Raw genomic sequence first — 19,050 nt, 5'->3', positions numbered from 1 at the left:
ATAAATAAACAGAAAAGCTAAGATATTCCTTCTAAAGGAAAGAGAGTGTAGATTGTACACCATGAAACTAACGACTCAAGTAACAATGTCAAAATAGGTATAAATAGATATAAAAGCCATTGGTGCCCTTTAAGGTTTTCATTGTGACACTCCATTAAGTTGCCCTTTAAGTTTCCACCATGGTAGGAAGGTTGCCGAAGCTACTTTTTGAGTTTTCAGCTTAAACACATTTGCCTAAAGCGTGGGCCCAAATTGCCCATATAAAAATATATTCAATGAAAGCTCATGTAAAATTATTGTTGTATACAAACAAAGATTTACATTTTTATTTATAGATAGTGAAGAACAGTTGAAATACTGTGTAGAAGACTATTAAACTGAAAACTGGCTGGATCCAATTAATTATACCATAAATAGTAATATTTATAGGGAATGGAAGGGATGGTTTTGATTGCAGGCCGAGTTGGGGTTTACTGCATTGAGGATCAATCTTGTGCCCAAACATATATTGGCTGGCTTTAAGCTATTTATTTATTACAAAAACTCAAGTATGATAGCTTGTTTCCACCTTGGTTGTCATTTTGCGTTTAAAAAGCTCACAGCTGGTTCCCGCATTTGTATTTGGGAAAATCAATAATACATGGTTTACATAAAGTATTTTGACATATATAATTAAAATGTAATGTTTTCCTTGTAAACTACTATTTCTAATGTCAGGTTTTCGTTTTCATTTTCTATAAAAACAGATTTCCACTGTCCCTTCTTAGGTATTGTGGACGACTTCTATCCAATGCATATTTAATCAAAATTATTATTAATTTAATTGAAATTCAAATATTCAATAGAGCATTCAGAGTATTGGATAGACGATTTCCAGTGTTCCTTCCTCTTTTCCTTCGTAGGTATTGTGGGCAACTTCTATCCAATGCATATTTAATCAAAATTATTACTAATTTAATTGAAATTCAGATATTCAAATGAGCATTCAGAGTATTGGATAGACAATTTGAATCTTTGGGATAATCTGAATTTCAATTAATTATAAATATTGTCAAATGTGCATTCAGAATGTTGGGTAGACAATACGAGAAGTTAGAAGTAAATAGGCATTTGCAGACAATATTGTACTGATATTTCATTCAGTCCTTAAATAGAACATCGTCATCAAAATTTAGTATAAAACAAAAGAGTACAGTGTTCATTTTCCAACAAGAATTTTTTTACCTGGTTTTTCATTTTCTGGCAACACTTAATCTATGTGAGCAATAAGCTTTTGACATTAGCTATCTTGAAAGATAAGATCCTTAATTACTTGGGCTAGTGCAAAGAAGTTTAGACTGAAACAGGGGGGAAACATATTCGGAAAAGACATGGGAATGAGGCATCTTTTAATGTATCCTTCTTCAAAGTTTCATGGGTTATCGTTAGCCAGACAAGTCTATGCATAATATTCGAAGTAACTTTTTGAGACCATCCCAGGATTGAATGGTGCGTGTATGCTACAGGACTGTGTGCATGCCCCAAGGGAAACTAGTTTCCCCACTCCTCCCCGAAAAAAATGAGCTGCTGAACAGGTAGTGGAAACATTCCCTTGGTTTAAAAAAACATTAAAAATTTCAAACACTTGAAAAAGAGGCTTGATATAATGGAAAGTTCTGTAAAGTTTTTATAAATAAGAGAATTTCCCAATTTCTGTTTCATTTTCAATTACAAAGAGAAAAAGTTACGGCAACTTTCGAACTAGTAGTATAGCCTCAAAAATGTAGGAGAAAAGTAAAACCACTGGAAATCAAGCAAATACTATTCCACTTAAACCAGGCTGTCTGTCTGAACTTTTTCCTGACAGCCTTCTAGAGGGAACTTTCTTTCTTGTGGCCGAACTACACAGTGACCTTGATGATTTTACATGATTTCTCAATTTCTTAATATCCGATATCTGTAGAGGCTTCATTATAAAGTCCTCTGCTCCTTCATCAAGACATCTGTAGATATAGTACACATACAAATGTTAACTATCGCGATTTAACAGAATGGTTATGTATCTTAAAACAGCTTTATAATGATATTCTTGAATCACTTCCCAAACCAGTTATTAAATCAGTGTTTGCCCATGAATTAATCCGCCCATTTACCTTTTAATCCGCTGGGGCACATCTTCAGAAGACATCATCACGACTGGTATTTCCTTAAGGCTTTGTGTTTCCTACAAATTGTTTCCAAAGAGCAATTGAGTTTGAAGCAATCAAAATGAACACGGATCTTTTTACCCTAAGCAATCAAGAGTGATATTTACCTTGACCTTTTTGAGAAGATCATAACCATTCATTCCTGGCATACAGTAGTCTGTGATAATCAGATTCACTCTGAGGTCCTGCAACAAAAACAAGGAGAGGGAATAAGATGAAAAATGTCCTTGTGCTATCTATTGGAAAAAGTTTGTTACAGTATATTCATGTTTCTGGATAAGAACAGCATCAACAATAATCTATTTTTCTTTATATTCTTAGCTCTCCCATCATAATGATGGATCATTGAATATGATCCGAAACATTGATGTTGATAAACTTACATGCAATCTTACTCAGAAGCATGAATATAATATCTGATTATTTTTCTTTATATTCTTAGCTCTCCCATCATGATGATGGATCATTGAATATGATCCGAAACATTGATGTTGATAAACTTACATGCAATCTTACTCAGAAGCATGAATATAATATCATGAATTGATTAAAGTTGTTAATGTTTGTGGGTGCATGAATAAATAAGTTTTTAAACTTTACGACTTAAAAACTGATCAAAACAAGAATTACTGAAAATTTCAAATTATGATTGCACTTGTGACTCAACAGATTAAATATAGTGCAGCTACCCCAAGATGAATTCAGTAATGGCAAAGAGCATTTTCTCCCCTCTAGTTCTTTTATTTGCAGGGATAAGGCCATTCTAAAACCCTCGAGGAAAATTCATGACTGATAACAGAACGTGCTCTGGAGTAGAATGTACAAGGGAATCAATCCTTAACTTTCTAGCCCGCACTCGAACAATTGGCATTATAAACATATGTCCTGAAAGGTTAATCTCCATGGATGAAGGATATGATGTGGGATCCAAATGTTAGGGAAGATCAAAATTTGAGATCGAACCACCAGACAACAAACAAAGTGGAAATATCAAGAATTTCATTAGTTGGACCTTGACAACCAGTATTACTTAAATGCCTGATCTTGCACACTATTTAATGGCTGTATTAAAAATTTGTTAGACATACAAGAAAAAATAAAAGAACTTAAAGCAAATCTTCTAAAAAAATTAGGATTACCTCAGTGGAGATTGTGGGCTAGTGCATCTTCTGGATTGAGAAAATGGACCTCTATACATGGCTGCTTACAGGAGTTGGATTAGGATTTAAACGGGTCAAGTGACCGAGCTTTAAAGAACTATGGTATCCAACATCACACTCTTCACAGAAATAGTGAGGGAAAAACTATGAAAAAGCTAATCAGCTTAAAACCCTTTATCAATCATCCGACTGATGAAAGAGGTAACGGACAGACTGACATGTAGATATAATGTTAAAACAAAAAGGCTTGAAGAAAAGATACTCCTACATTCCATATCTGTAATTGAATTGCACTAAGAGCTAGAGCTATAACGTCATTAACATTCACAAATATAGGACATGTTAAATGACCATAAATATGGTTTTGGAGGTCAGTCTGAAAGTTTTTCACAATTGTTCAAATGAGAATGGCTTCATTAGCCCCAATCTAGCTAAAAATGGGTATGCTGCTAGAAAATCCATGCTTACATTGTTAGAATCAGCATCAGGAAGCTCATCTTCATGGACCCCCAACACCTCCAGTGCCCTTGCAGCGCTCTCTACAACGGTAACTGCATCACATAATAGATTAGAATCAGGCTTACAACATTACTCCATGGATGAATGACTTAAAGGAAAACACCAAAAAACCAGAGCAATTAAAGCACACTCATCCTGCCTTTGAAGAACATCATTCTGAGCAGTTTTTCCATGATTTTGCGGTCTATCAAGCAGTCATCCACAACGAGGACATGAATTTGAGAAGTGGGTGAGTCTGAATTCATGAGGGTATTACTTAAACACTTCATTAAAACAAAAATGTCGGAGAGTAAGTCCGAGGGAGGAGAGAGTAAAATAGAAATGCGCAAATGGGCATTTGCAATTGCCGGTGGGGAAGAACTTATGAGAGGGTTTGTATAGTGGGGAGCAAGCAGAAAACGTTTCAGATGGTTGGGCTCCACAGCGGGGACCCCACCGGATTGTCGTGGGCTTCAAAGCTTTTTGGGGATTCGCCATATATTCCCATTCTGCAGGCATTCCAAATATGCCAACGCTGAATTTGGGACTGCCAAAAGAAAAGACATTGTAAAACTTCTCGGCGGAACAATACAGAAGCCCTCCGCGTAGCCGATGTACTGTGTATTGTTTCGGTTGATGTTGACGTGTATGTAGCTCGCAGGAGAGAGGGGGATGAGTAGATTTTATTTTATCAAATTTTGTTTCTTGTTCATTTTGTTAACATCAAAGTTTATGAAATAGAAAGATAGTAAACGAAGAAAGCTGATGCCTCGTATAGATAAAGAAAGATGATGCATTAACCTTTCCAATCGATTCATTATCACAGACAAGGTAAACAAAGAAATCCATTAGTATTAAAGTTGTGTGAGCATCATCTTTTTTTCTTCACTATCATTCTCCCTTTCATCCTCATGAATCTCTCATTCTCATGAATACGTAATTATATATTTTATTTTATTTTTATCAAGATTAATATGTTTGGAAAAAGAGGGGTAAAAATTTATCAAGACAAAAATGATTACAACAAGGAGCTCTATCATGAGCAACAAGTTCATCAAATTCTTACACCATCTCAAAGGGAAGTTGCCCTCTGTCCATAAGATTCCAACATAGAGCATGACCAGAAGCCAATTTGGCTAAACAATCAACAACTATGTTCCATTCACGAGGAATGTGAGTAAACTTAATGAACTCAAGAGAGGTACAAAAGAGAAGACTCTGATTAACAATAGTGGCCAACTGCCAATTAATATCCTCAAGCTCCTACGAGGAAAGCAAGTTCACCACCACTTGAGAGTCAGACTCATAGATAATCTTGTGCCATCCTCACAAACAACAATGTTCCACAACATATAAAATGGCCCGAGCCTTCATGAGATTGTTAGTGTAATCACCCTTATGCATTGAGAAAAATAATTTAACATCACTAGAACTGCAACAATCCACTCCCCCAATACTAGCAGGGCCTGGATTCCCTTGGGAAGAACCATCAGTGTTAATTTTTAGAACTCCATGGGGAGGAGGAGTCCAATGCCCATCCTGATTCACTCGACCTTTCCTTTGTTGTCGAGGCTGTCTGGTCACTCTTTGATACCTTTGAGCTGCAACCCTATCCTAAAGATGAAAATTGAGGCAATTGCATACAGCAAGATCAACTAGATCCATACCCCCATCTAGTGCACACTTCACTTGAATAGTTTCCTGAAGAGAATGTGAGATCTTCCACCAAAGATGTATAACACCAAGCTGAACATCTTGGAAGATTTGATGATTCCTCTCTAGCCAGATATGCTAGAGAATGAATGATGGGCCAGCTATCCAAGCGGCATGGAGAGAAGAGGACTTGGAAGGAGCACCGCCCTAGTAGGCCCAGAACTTAGGCAAAGAGGAAGCATGCCTACAAGAGCAACCCCAAGCATTCCACCAAAGGTGTCATAGCTGAGTATAAAAGGAGCAATGGAAGAATATATGAGAGACAAACTCCTCCCCATTACCACACAAAACACAATAAGAGGGGCCTTGAAATCCACGTTTACAAAGATTATCCCACGTAAGATAGTGGTTGTGAGCCACTGGCCACATGAAAAAATTGCACATGGACCAAAAAACTTTATTCCAAATTTGCTTCCATCAAGGGACCTCAGCATCCCTAAATAATTGCCTAGTTATCTCCTAATACCCAACAGAGACATGATATTTACCAGACAAGGTACCTCTCCAAGTGAAAACATCTAGACCTATCAAAGAGGAACACTCTCTAGAGGCCAGAATCTGTGAAAGCTCCCGACAATCCATGTTTGTGCCTCCAAGAGGCCAATTATGAGAGTGCTTCCATCTGTAACCAACAACAGGTCCCAATTAATAAGGAGTCTTGTAATGAGCCACTTTATCCCATCCAGCAGCATGAAAAGAATCATAAAGAGTCTAAAGATGAGGGTACATTGATAATATGGATGGGAATCCATCCCAAGCATCAAACCAAAACAAAGCCTTAGAGCCTCCCTTACATATCCAAAACAAACCTCTCTTAACTAACACAACACCAGTCTTCAAAGTATGCCAGACCATTGAGCCACAACCTTCAAGAGGAAGTGCAGAAACAGAGCAGGGATCAACACCACGAAAATATTTATGGGTGATAATACGAGCCCAAAGTTGATGTTTTCCAAAGCACCATCGCCAATAAAGCTTAGCAGCCAACACTTGACTACTCAAGAAAGCTGATCAAAGGCCAAGACCAACTTCCTTTTTAGGCCTACAAATAGTTTTCGAGCTAATTAAACTCCATTTAGTGCTACGCAAATTACGACTCCAAAGGAATTGTCGAGAAAGAGCATCAAACTACTTGATAAAGTAAACAAGAGTAGCCTGAACCATGCTTCTATAAGTAGGAAGAGCTTGGATAACAAATTGAAGAAGAGTAACCCAAGCAGTAGTAGAAAACCATCTATGAGTCCAATGATTTATAGCATCCTAAAGCTTGGTAATCAAATTTTGCCAGAAGATACGTGGCTACCTAGAAACATCAATAGGGATGCCAAGATAAGTCAAAGGAAGCAACCCAATCTGGAATCACAGGATATCAATAATCCTTTGTTGAATTGAATTAGGAGTGTTAAAAAAGTAAATGGAAGATTTGTGCTCATGAACTTTTTGGCTTGAAGCTACCAAATAAATATCTAGAGTATGTCGAAAGGCTTCAGCTTCCTTGATCCTAGCAAGACTTGCAAAGAGCAGAATCATCAACAAATTAAAGGTAAGAAAGTGTAGGTAAACCATTACCCCACGCCACCCTTGTATAGAATTCTGGGACACTTGATACTTAATGAATCTGCCCAAGCCCTTAGCCATGATGATGAATAGATATGGGGAGAGAGGGACACCCTAGCAGAGGCCTCTAGAGGCATCAAATAGTTGGTAGGGTTGACCATTAAGAAGAACTAAAAAAGAGGCAAAAGTAACACAACTCATAGTCCAACTCACCTAGTTAGAGCTAAAGCCAAAGGTAAGAAGAATATTCCTTAGGAAACTCCATTAACGATAGCCATATCCATCTTAACAAGCATTGCTCTCTCCCTTGAACTAGCCATAGAGTGAATAGCCTCACTAGCAATAACCACCCCATCCAAAATTTGTCTTCCAGCAACAAAACCACCTTGTTCCTCTGAAATAATAATGGGGAGCCACTTTTTAATTCTCTCAGCAATCAACTTAGTAATGACTTTGTAAACCACATTACATAAGGCAATTGGTCTAAACAACTCCAATTGATTAGCACCCTTTCTTTTTGAAATAAGACTCAAGAAAGTCAATTCAATGCCCAAAGCATCTTTTTGCCAGAGTAGGATTCCTTAACCACCTCCAACAAATCATGATTAACAATGTCCCAGAATTCTTGAAAGAACTCAATTGGAAAGCCATCAAGACCAGGAGCCTTTCCCTTAGGCATGCCAAAGACCACTTCCTCCAGCTCTTCCAAAGATATTGGTTACATGAGATAATCATTCATTTCTTGAGTGGTAAGGGAAGGAATACAAGACAAAAAAAAAATTTCTTCATTATCAACAGGAGGAGAGTCCTTAGAGAAGAGGGTAGAAAAGTATCGAGTAGCCTCCTAGAACAAAGATGGCAAGGAAGTCACTTGGATACCTTGAAAATTAACCAAAGAAGAGATATTGCTCTTATTCCAATGAGATTGCACTATTTTATGGAAAAAAGCAGTGTTCTAATCACCTTCTTGGAGCAAATCAACTCTAGCCTTTTGCTTTAAAAAAAATTCCTCTCAAAGTTCCCATTCTTCTAGAGCTCTAGAAGCAAGGGATTCAGCCCTTCCAAGATCCTCCGAGAAACCTCAATCTCTGATCTTCCTTGTGATGATATCAAGATCTTCCTGAGCAAGCCTCTTCATAGAGTGAAGGTTCCCAAAACATTGTCTATTCCACATCTTGAGCTACCTTTTAACATATTGAAGCCTTTTAGAAAATGAAAACATAGCAGTACCATATGCAAGAGTGTCATCTCTCCACCAACATAAAACAAAATCATGAAGAGATGAGTCACAAAGCCACATCAACTGGAACTTAAAAGGGGGATGCTTTGGAATACAAGCCCCAATAGTAGAAAATTTGATTGGCCAATGATCAGCACCCCTCTAGTTTAGGATTTCTGAAGAGAGAGTAAGAGTGCCACTAACCCATAAATAAGAAATAAGAAATCTGTCCAGACATTCTAAGATAGCATAAGCCCTAATCCTTTGATTATTCCAACTATAGAGACCATTAGAAGGCTTAACATTAGAGAGATGCAAAAGCAACATGTGTTGCTGAAGAAAAGCAAAAGAAGGCCCCAGTCTAGCCAAACCACCTTGCTTCTCCTTGAGACTTAAAATTGAATTGAAGTCCCCTGCTAACACCCAAGGATAAAAAGGGTGACAATTTCTAACATATTGAATATGCCTCCAAAGTTCCTCATTTCCCACAAAATCAACATGCGCATACACATTACTAATCATGATTACCTCTCTTGAGTCCAAAGTAGAAGCCACCATAGAAAGAGATTAGCGAGAAGACACCCAGCCAAGGGGAGAAATTTTCTACGGATCCCAAAAGATAGCCAAACCACTAGCACTGCCCATAGCCCCAAGACACTAGCATTTCCCATGAGTCCAAATACTGGAGGCATGTTGGACCATAGACTCCACAGAGAGCTTAGTCTCTTAAATACAAAAAAATTAGGAGAATGATCAACCACCAAATTTTGAATAGCCTTTTGTCTAGGGATGCTATTCAACCCCCTAACATTCCATGAGAGAATAATCATCATTGAGTAGAATGGGGAAAATGAGCATCCAATGGTTTCACTGACCCAAACTCTATCAATATGTCTCTTGTGAGTTTAATCTTCTCTTGGTTTTTTTTGCGCCCACTCCTTAGAGGAGTAAAGGAAACTTGTTTAAAGGGTCTATGCATCAACCCCAAGGGGAGAGGAGACCCCTTACCCTTACTAGATGCTGGCACATCCTTAACCAAGTCAGCCAGAACAACATCATATCCTCTGACACCACAAGTGTCACCAGAGAATCTAACACATGAGCTACATGGACCTCACAGTTATGATGTACCACAACCTGGGATGCCCCACAAGCATCATTAGGTGAAAGTTCCTCATTAGGGAAAACTGGGTCAGAAGAGACACTAGGAGGAATATCCTCCTCTAGAACCATACTATCCAACACCTCAAAGCGATTAAAACCTAAATCATATATTCTTTCTTTCAAAGGCCTCTTCTGATCATGCCCCTTAGCTCGTGGGTGAGTAAGGGTAAATCCATCCTTATCCTACATTTGAACCTTTCCCTTTTCTATAGCATCTAGCTGATACTTCCCCTTGGTTGTATTATCCATCTAAGCTTGTCCTTTCCCTATAGTATCTGCCAAACCACCACCATTGTCGGTCGTAGAACCATCCACTCCTTTAGAAGTCAAGTTGTGAGGACATTGAAGCTGTAAATGACCATACTCATGACATATCTGACATCAGAAAGGGAGGGATTCATAATCTAACTATTGCACCTAGGAAGAAGTCCCAAGACAAATTTCCAAAGAATTTGGTAATGGGTTATTCAAATTAATTTCATCACAAGTTCTAGCAAAATAAATAACCTTTTTATCAAGGGATCGATGCACAATCATAGTCGGCTTTCCTAGCAAAGCAACAGTTTGATGGAATTCTAGGGGAAGGCAAGGCAAGCGAACCCAAACTAGCACTATTGAAGGGAGATCCTTAGCAAAATTAAATCTTGAATGCTAGGGTTTGACAAATAACCCCACATGGTTGTAGAAATAAGGGCCTCCTTCAAAAAACATGATCATGATCAAAATTTCATGAGAATACAAAAAAAATATAGCTATTCCCTACTAGCATGATCTCCATATCTCCTTCCACCTGCCATGAGCTGTAGATCCATGCCTCAAGAGCAGATTAGGAAATCTGAATTCCAAGAAATTTGCATATCAAAGCATGCTTGGTACAATATTCAATGTCCTCCATCACTGTTGCTGGAGGAATAACCAGAACATGGCGATCATGGCTATGCAGAAAATAACCATTAACGCTTTTCATCTTAGAGCTCTCCCCTGAATAAAATGATTTAGATCTCATTGCATGGATAGTTGGAGAAGAGCCATCTGTCCTCACCAACATAGAAAAAATCCTAGGCCTTGCCATGCAAACAATAAAAACCCCAATCCAAAATTGTCTGGAAATGCTCTCCAAAAATTGGAACCCATAATCCAAAAAGAACAGGGAAGAATATCAGCAAAAGGGGCAAATAGAAAATATAGGCTAGGGATTGAGCCCTAGCCTAGTTGGCATCCATCACTTCTCATAATATCTCATAATATCTTTATATAATGAGAAGAAAAGTAAATTTTCTTTATTTGTGAGTAACAAATTTGGAGGAAATTGAAATCTTTGAAAGTGGAAATTAATTCAAATCAAAGTAGAGAGTAGAAAGAAGAATAGTGAAATAAAAAATCTCAAATTTAATCAAGAATATTCAATACACGAGAAAGTTTTCTAAAGGCTTATATTCCCAAAATAATTCCATGATTTTATTTGCTATAGTTAATTTTCTCAAAATCTTTCAGAATTCTCCACCAAAGCTCTTATCTACATTCTACTTATCAAAATTCTCCATTTAAAATCTTTGAGAACTCTCCACCAAAGCTCTTATCTACATTCTATGTATCAAAGTTCTCCATTTGCCCAATCTACCACTATATTCCATTGACAAGGAATATAACAGTAAAAAATGTCATCAAGGAAGACATGGAATCAAGATCTATTTTACCACCAAGACTAAATGTCAGTTAGCTCCATCTAAATGCTACTCATGTCAATCACAATCTTAACATCATATTCACAATCAATCTCACCCTCTATTAGTAAAGGTCCTCAATAAGATTATTTCTAATCTATGAAGTATAATTATTAAATTATTTATTGACATCTTTAACTTATTGGTAAAGTTGAATGATTAATAAACAATTTAGTCAAAAATAAAGAATTATAATTTGTAAAGAGATGCGATGGTGATTAGATGATAAATAATAATAATAAATATAGTGAGAGTGAAATCTTTTAGAAATGATAAGTCAATAAATGAACCAAAAAATACCATCTTAAACAAAATTAACTAAATAAATAGCATACTATATTAAATTTTATATAAATAAAAAAAATGGAAATCTTATATAAAAATATTAGAAGTCTTGATTTTGAGTATATACAATGACAAAAAAAAATTTAATCTTTTTTGTTGTCAATATTTATTATATTAAAAGATATAAGATTTTTACAATCTATGATTCTCCAAAGTATTTGGAAAAGATTGTAAAGAAGTTTTTACATCAAGTTTTGAGATGACACTTTCCATAGGATACTAGATAGCTAAAAGAAGCATATTAAATCATATGATAGTAAAGAGCTAAGGAAGCATGCAAATGTTTGTTATAGTCATTCTTAATATAAGTTAGTATAATTAATTAGTTGTAAGTGCTCAAATTATTTAGAAGAATATTTTTATAGGATCATTCTTATTGGGAATAATACATATCAATTAAGTATTATAGGCTATGCTCGTTTCTTAAGTGTGCCATCATCTTCATAAGAGCTTATTGACAAGGTCAATTACAAGTTTGATGTCATGATCACAAATTAAATAATGCATGCAAAACTTTCTATTCTATTTGGTTGTAGATAGCTATGGTAATTTACTCTAACATGTATTCTTTGGAGAATACAATGTTTTAGAAGTTCACAATATTTTAACATTTTATTGTTGTGTATTTTGATGATTTTTTTGTTTTCTTATAAATAAGAGTTGTGTAGTGGTTAGTTCATTTATATTAATATTTAGTAGATACATAGTTATATGTTTGTAGTTTAGTTATGTGCTTAAATTAATTCATTTCATAGTGCTATACATTTTAAATATAAAAATATTATTCAAACTATTTAATTATAATAATTGTTTGTCTATTGTCATACTAATTTTCGTAGAGATTAATAATAGCATCAATTGAATAATACAATATTAAGCTACTAAACGTTTATAACAATTTATTTTCTTGAAATCTTAAACTTAAAGATTACATAATATCTTTATATCATCTCTTGTGTGTGTGTGTGTGTGTACACACACACACACACACACATGTATGTATGTATGTATATATATATGTATGTATATATATGTATGTATATGTATGTATGTATATATGTATATATATGTATGTATATGTATGCATGTATATATGTATATATATGTATGTATATGTATGCATGCATATATGTATATATGTATATATATGTATGTATATGTATACATATATATATACATACATGCATATACATACATATATATATACATATATATCTATATATATAAAATATATATACATATACATATACATACACACACACACACACACACACACACACACACACACACACATATATATATGTATACATATATATACATATGTATACATATACATATACATATATATACATACATATACATATATACATATATATACATATATATATGTTTACATATGTATACATATACATATTGAAAAAATATTTTGTAAAAATTAATATTAAATTATTTTCATATCTTGAAAACTTAGAAATAAGATTGGGTTACAATATAGAAGACAATAAATGGAACAAGAAAAAATGATAAAGTGATTATATTCTCATATTCTCTATGTTAATATTTGGATATACTTATGCACAAATAATCATAATTATGATTAAAAGTGTGTTTTATGATAAACTGGGTATATTATTTTGATCAAAAGAAAGTTTTTTCTACATGCTTCATTAGATACAATAAGTTATTGGACAAGGACAATCAAAATGATGTTTTTATTGAATTGCTAGCAAAAATACAATGATGAGTTGTTAAAGGGGTTATTCTACACTAATAAGGGTACTGGTTTCTCATGTTGGAGACCAAGACTAAATTCCCTAAGTGACATATTAATATCAATAGGCATGTTGAAGCACTAGTTGTATGTTAAATAGCATGTTTTCTTAAAATGGAAGCACCCATCATTTAATACTTTTATCTCGCTATATTTAGTGACCTTATGGAACATGGATGCATTTGTGCTCAATCAACTCTTTCTCACATTCAGTACCACTTCTTCCATTTTCATCAATATTGTTTCTAAGACCTCGGGGTTACCCCTTCTAGGGATAAGCCTCAAATAGGTTGACCTAGGTTGACCTATGGCCCAGAGATTTTGCTTCTTGAGGGTAATTTTGTTTCAGGGTTCCAAATTTAGAAATCAGGTGACCTCATTGGCTTGCTTTGTTTTCATGTATTTGGCATTGGACACAATGCAAATTTGGTGTTAGTATGTATTAAAATCAACATTTTTTAGGTCCCTCCACATAAATTACATTAAGTAAAATCATCTTTGTTTCTTACATTAAATCAACAAGTTTAGATTTACAATATCTCAAGTGTTTAATCATTATCACATCAATACAAAACTACCAAAAATTGTAGTGTCAATAAAAGTATTGCCAAAAATTGTAGTGTCAAAAATAGAATAGATTTTTCTTCATTCTGCTCCTTATTTAATTTTTTTATCTTCATGCATGACTACTCTTCATGATGTACCTACATTTCAGTATCATACAAAATATTAGTAACTTATTATATTAGTAGGGTCCTCTCTTTGTTTTAAGGTCTCCAATAGGGCTTCATGATCAGCATTAGTAATAGTAAAAAGTTCTTTTACTTTTGGTCTTCCTTAATGCTTCAACAACTTTACATTTGTTACTATAATAAGATGCGAATATATGAGAATTATTTTGTGCTTTTGATATTCTTCAAATGTAGGAATTCCATTCCTTCTAAGCATGTATGTCTGCAGCTAACCACTAAACCAATAGGATATGTGAATTCATCATCATCTATGATTGGTTGTGCAAGCTTTTGTTTACCTCTTACACAACATGCTAACCAATAATCTGATTTCTCATTATTCCCCTGTGGTGAAACCAATGCACAGACATGTCTTGGCTAAAGAAGATTTGATAGATGGTTATGCTCAAGTGAACTTTCCATGTCATTATTTTTGATAGAGGGTATGATAGACAATAGAGTAAGATAATGTAGAGCCCATGTGTCCACCCACTCACTCAACTCACAGTAATCCCAATCACACTAAAAACAACTAGGACAAAAGCAAGCTAACTATCATGTCCAAATGGTCCATGTACTAGAATTAGAGCTCTGGAATGAATGTATTTTTGATGAGTCTCTCACTGTAGTACAATTTGATCTATCACCTATGGAATCTTCCTTAATTAACCAAAAGAACATGCATACCATTGAATCAAGAGTTCCCTATGATAATGCTAAACTACACCAATCAACAATGCTACAAGCATCAAGAAGCTCTACTCCTGAAATCTTCAATTGCTCCTTAACTAGAGCTCTCTTCACACATCCCCCTACTCCACCATGTTCCCCTTTCCCATGAAAAAACTCAAAAAAGCTCCAAATATGAGGCACCCCCCTCTCTATGTGCATCCTACACAACCAATAAAACATGCAAGCATTCTTGAATTGACCTATACAATTATTTGACCAAATGATATAGCAATTGCATGCTTCTATAAGAAATCAAAATAATTCTCAAAACAATGTTGCACAAACTCGTGAGAGTGAGATCTATCATCACTCATATAAAAATGGTACTCTCTAATAATTTTTCAATTATTTTTTGCACTATTAGGGGCATGTCTATATGCTATGTGGATGAAAATAGCAATCTGAATAGAGTTGTAATACTGAGATTATGTCTCATTTTGAGGCTACAATGTGTAGTTCTCAACAAAGTCAACAATTGATATAATAGTGCCAATGGGAAAAGTCTTCTTACACATTCTAAATTGTTGATTCAACCACTAAGACCTATGATTATGTCTTGCATACTTGTAGAAAAGATTTGTCTTGAAATCTAAAATAAAACTAGCCATACTAATTTCTTTTGCAACCAATTCACATCTAGATCCCTCACCACTTCTCTTCAATGTGTATTTCATCATTTGCTATACTTTTTTCTACTATTGTCTTCCAAGATCTTGTTTGCACCCCTCATGGAAACATGTGTCAAACTTGGATAAGCCACCACATTATGAACACTTCTCATTTAAGTAAACATTTCTATAAAAGAAACAACCATCAACTCTACAATATAAAAATTGATATAGCAAGTCTCTTGATGATTTTGGAAGACCACTAGCACCACAATTCTCCAACATTTCTTTACTATGCAAAGTAGAATGGATGGAGCATAATAGTTCATGGTGCATAGAAAACTTGACATGATATTTGCAACTACATGTATTTTAAATTTTAAGTGGCAAAAGATAAACTGGCTTCAAAGATTCAATAGCCCTTTGTGATATATGAAGACTTGGATGACTCTCTCTAAATTGTTTGAACAACATAGTTTGACTTACCTCCAAATAATGTTTAGGATGTGGCATGTGTTCTCTAATGCCAACTCTCAACTTTAACACATCTTTAGCATTGGGTGATACTGTTGAGCTAGAGTGCCAAAATTTTGTAATTTCTTCCTTCACATCATTAGATAGCTTCTTATCAAAATGTGGAAGTCTCCCACCAAAAGCTCATGTTTCATTTTGAAGAGGATCATCAATTCTCTCTCATCTTCTAAGTGCTCAAAGTAGTGTGATAGGTTCAAGTCAATACAAGTTTGTCTCATATACCTACCCTTTCTCAAATGATGACTTACCAAAGAGGTTGTAATAACCCTTTGAGCAACTCTCCTATCCTTCTCCCTACTATTTTTCCCAATGCTATTGAGAGCACTAAAAAGATTCTTCACAATAATGACATTTCTTTCCAATTTTTTACTGACATGAATCTTCAATTTGGAAAGCATAGGTCTCATCTTTTGCATCTTTAATAAGTGCATACAAAGTTGACATCGCTCCACCATTGTCTTGTTGCTAAAAAACATCTTATATAGTCTTGAAGCCCATAACCGAATGGTTCTTTTTATTTTTTTCCCTTCCAAATTGGTAATAATCATTTCATCAATTTCAATTATCCATTTTGGTATTCTAGAACCTTCATGTCAATTATAATTAGAAGATATGTAAGGTTCTTGTGCATTGTCATTTTCAACATGGTCAATCATGTAATTTACATTATGACCTGGTAGCATTTCATTCTCCAAATTTTCATTCTCTAATTTTTTAATCCTAACATTATCGTTATCAATTGGCACATTTTCATTCCCCAACTGCACATATTCATTATCCGACTCTATGATTCCACCTTCGACCAATACATCGTCAACTTGATTCACATTTAACATACTGTGTCTCTTCCTTTGGTGATTTAGCTTGTCCCTTTCCCTATATGTTGCAATGTCTTCATTTGATACCTTCTTTTTGCATTCAACCTTTCGACAACTACTCCTCCCCATTCAGATGATGATATTGGACACCTAATCATATATTATCGAACCTTTTTCGATTATATGGGCCCCAAAAAGTCAATTTTTTGCAAATCAAAGAAAATGGCCCACAAAAAGTGATATTGTCAAGTCTGTAGTGATAGAGAATATGTTGGGAAAATCATGCCAGTATTATCGAGTATTTGATCTCATAATAGGTATCCGATATCAGATCGTGTACCCGAAATTGATTCCTAAAGTTTGGAGAGAATTGTGGACAATGTAAACAAATTTCATTACTTTTTATGATTAATATATATATGATTATTATTATATATAATTATTATATTATATTATTATTACATATAATATAGTAATATATATTATTATTATAACCTATAAATATAATATATATATATATATATATATATATAAATATATATGATTATTATATTATATTATTATGATTTTTACTATTATTATTAAATATAATAATGTAATATATGTTATTATTGTTATTATTACTATGACCTATAAATATGATATATATATATATATGATTATTATATTATATTATTACAATTTTTACTATAATTATTAAATATAGTATAGACAACATATATTATTATTGTTATTATTATTATTATGACCTATGATCCATTTGGTTGGTTTGAATGCGTTAAATCCTCTCGACACATTTCATGACAATGTATGTCCCTAGGGGCCCTAGGGCCCCTAGGGACACATTTGGTTGGTTTGCATGCATCATTCTTGACGCATTTCATGACAATGAATGTCATTAGGGGCCCTATGACCCCTAGGGATGCATTTCGTTGGTTCCAATGCATTGAGAGGGGTCATAAAACCTATGACCCCTCTCGACGCATTTCATGACAATGTATGTCCGTAGGAGCCCTAGGACCCCTAGGGATGCATTTCGTTGGTTCCAATGCATCAAAAGGGGTCATAGGATAACTTATGACCCCTCTCAACACATTTCATGACAACATCTATCCCTAGGGACCTGTTTGGTTGGGTCAAATGCATTGAGAGGGGTCATAGGTTAACCTATCACCCCTTTCGATGCATTTCATGATAATGAATGTCCCTAGAGGGCCTAGGGCCCCTAGGGACACATTTGGTTGGTTCAAATGCATCGAGAGGGTTCATAGGCTAACCTATGACCCCTCTCGATGCATTTCATGACAACATATGTCCCTAGGGGGCCTAGGACCCCTAAGGATGCATTTGGTTGGTTCAAATGTGTCACCTATGACCCCTGTTGACATATTTCATGACACATATGGGAAATATGTTGTCATGAAATGCGTCGAGAGGGGTCAGGCCCCTAGGGACATATGTTTTCATGAAATATGTTGAACCTATGATCCATCTCGATGCATTTTATGAGAACATATATCCCTAGGGGCCTTGGGGCTTCTAGGGATGCATTTGATTGTTTTGAATGCATAAAGAGGTTAACCTATGACCCTTTCGATGCACTTCATGACAACATATGTCCCTAGGGGCCTTAGGACTCCTAAGGAAACATTTGGTTGGTTTGAATCCATCAAGAGGCTCGATGCATTTAATGACAACATATGTTCCTAAGGGCCCTAGGGCCCCTAGGGATACATTTGGTTGGTTCAAATGTGTCAAGAGGGGTCATTGGTTAACCTATGACCCCTCTCGACATATTTCATGACAACATATGTCCCTAGGGGCCCTAGGGCCCCTAGGGACACATTTGGTTGGTTTGAATGTGTCGAGAGGGGTCATAGGTTAATGCATTTAATGAAAAAGTATGTCCCTAGGGGCCCTAGGACCCCCAGGGGCACATTTGGTTGGTTCCAATGCATTGACCTATGACCCCTCTTGATGTATTTCATTACAACATATGTCCCCTATGGCCCCTTGGGACGCATTTGGTTCGTTCAAATGCATCAAGAGGGGTCATAGGTTAACCTATGACCCCTCTTGATGCATTTCATGACAACATATGTCCCTAGGGTCCCTAGGGACACATTTGGTTGGTTCAAATGCATTGAGAAGAGTCATAGGTTAACCTATGACCCCTCTCGAGACACATTTGGTTGGTTCAAATGTGTCGAGAGGGGTCATAGGTTAACCTATGACTCCTCTCGATATATTTCATGGCAACATATGTCCCTAGGGTCCCTAAGGCCCCTAG

The 19,050-nt window shown here is 35.3% G+C and overlaps 1 protein-coding gene across 1 annotated transcript; it reads right to left on the bottom strand.

Moving 5' to 3' along the window:
- Positions 1-1,643: 1,643 nt before the first annotated feature.
- On the bottom strand, positions 1,644-4,761 carry LOC149570379 (two-component response regulator ORR3-like). Its single transcript, XM_089823024.1, has 5 exons — positions 4,005-4,761; positions 3,815-3,897; positions 2,294-2,371; positions 2,133-2,203; positions 1,644-1,982 (listed from the first exon to the last, which is right to left on the bottom strand). The coding sequence occupies exons 1-5, from the start codon at positions 4,132-4,134 to the stop codon at positions 1,790-1,792; spliced, it is 555 nt and encodes a 184-aa protein (XP_089679150.1). The 5' UTR covers positions 4,135-4,761; the 3' UTR covers positions 1,644-1,789.
- Positions 4,762-19,050: the final 14,289 nt, after the last annotated feature.

This window comes from Cupressus sempervirens, chromosome 3 (assembly GCF_028749045.1).
Source record: "Cupressus sempervirens isolate cs-2001-9-10 chromosome 3, ASM2874904v1, whole genome shotgun sequence".
NCBI classification, from domain to species: domain Eukaryota; kingdom Viridiplantae; phylum Streptophyta; class Pinopsida; order Cupressales; family Cupressaceae; genus Cupressus; species Cupressus sempervirens.
The sequence above is the reverse complement of the archived record's forward strand: the minus strand, read 5'-3'. Positions and strand labels throughout refer to the sequence as shown.

Bases quoted from the DNA above. Each gene is read 5' to 3' on its own strand.
- LOC149570379 (XM_089823024.1), bottom strand. From the start codon at position 4,134: ATGAAGTGTTTAAGTAATACCCTCATGAATTCAGACTCACCCACTTCT. The intron at 2,372-3,814 runs GTAAGCATGGAT...TTTTTGTTGCAG, and splicing joins CTGATGCTGATTCTAACAAT to GACCTCAGAGTGAATCTGAT. The intron at 1,983-2,132 runs GTAAATGGGCGG...CTATATCTACAG, and splicing joins GTGCCCCAGCGGATTAAAAG to ATGTCTTGATGAAGGAGCAG.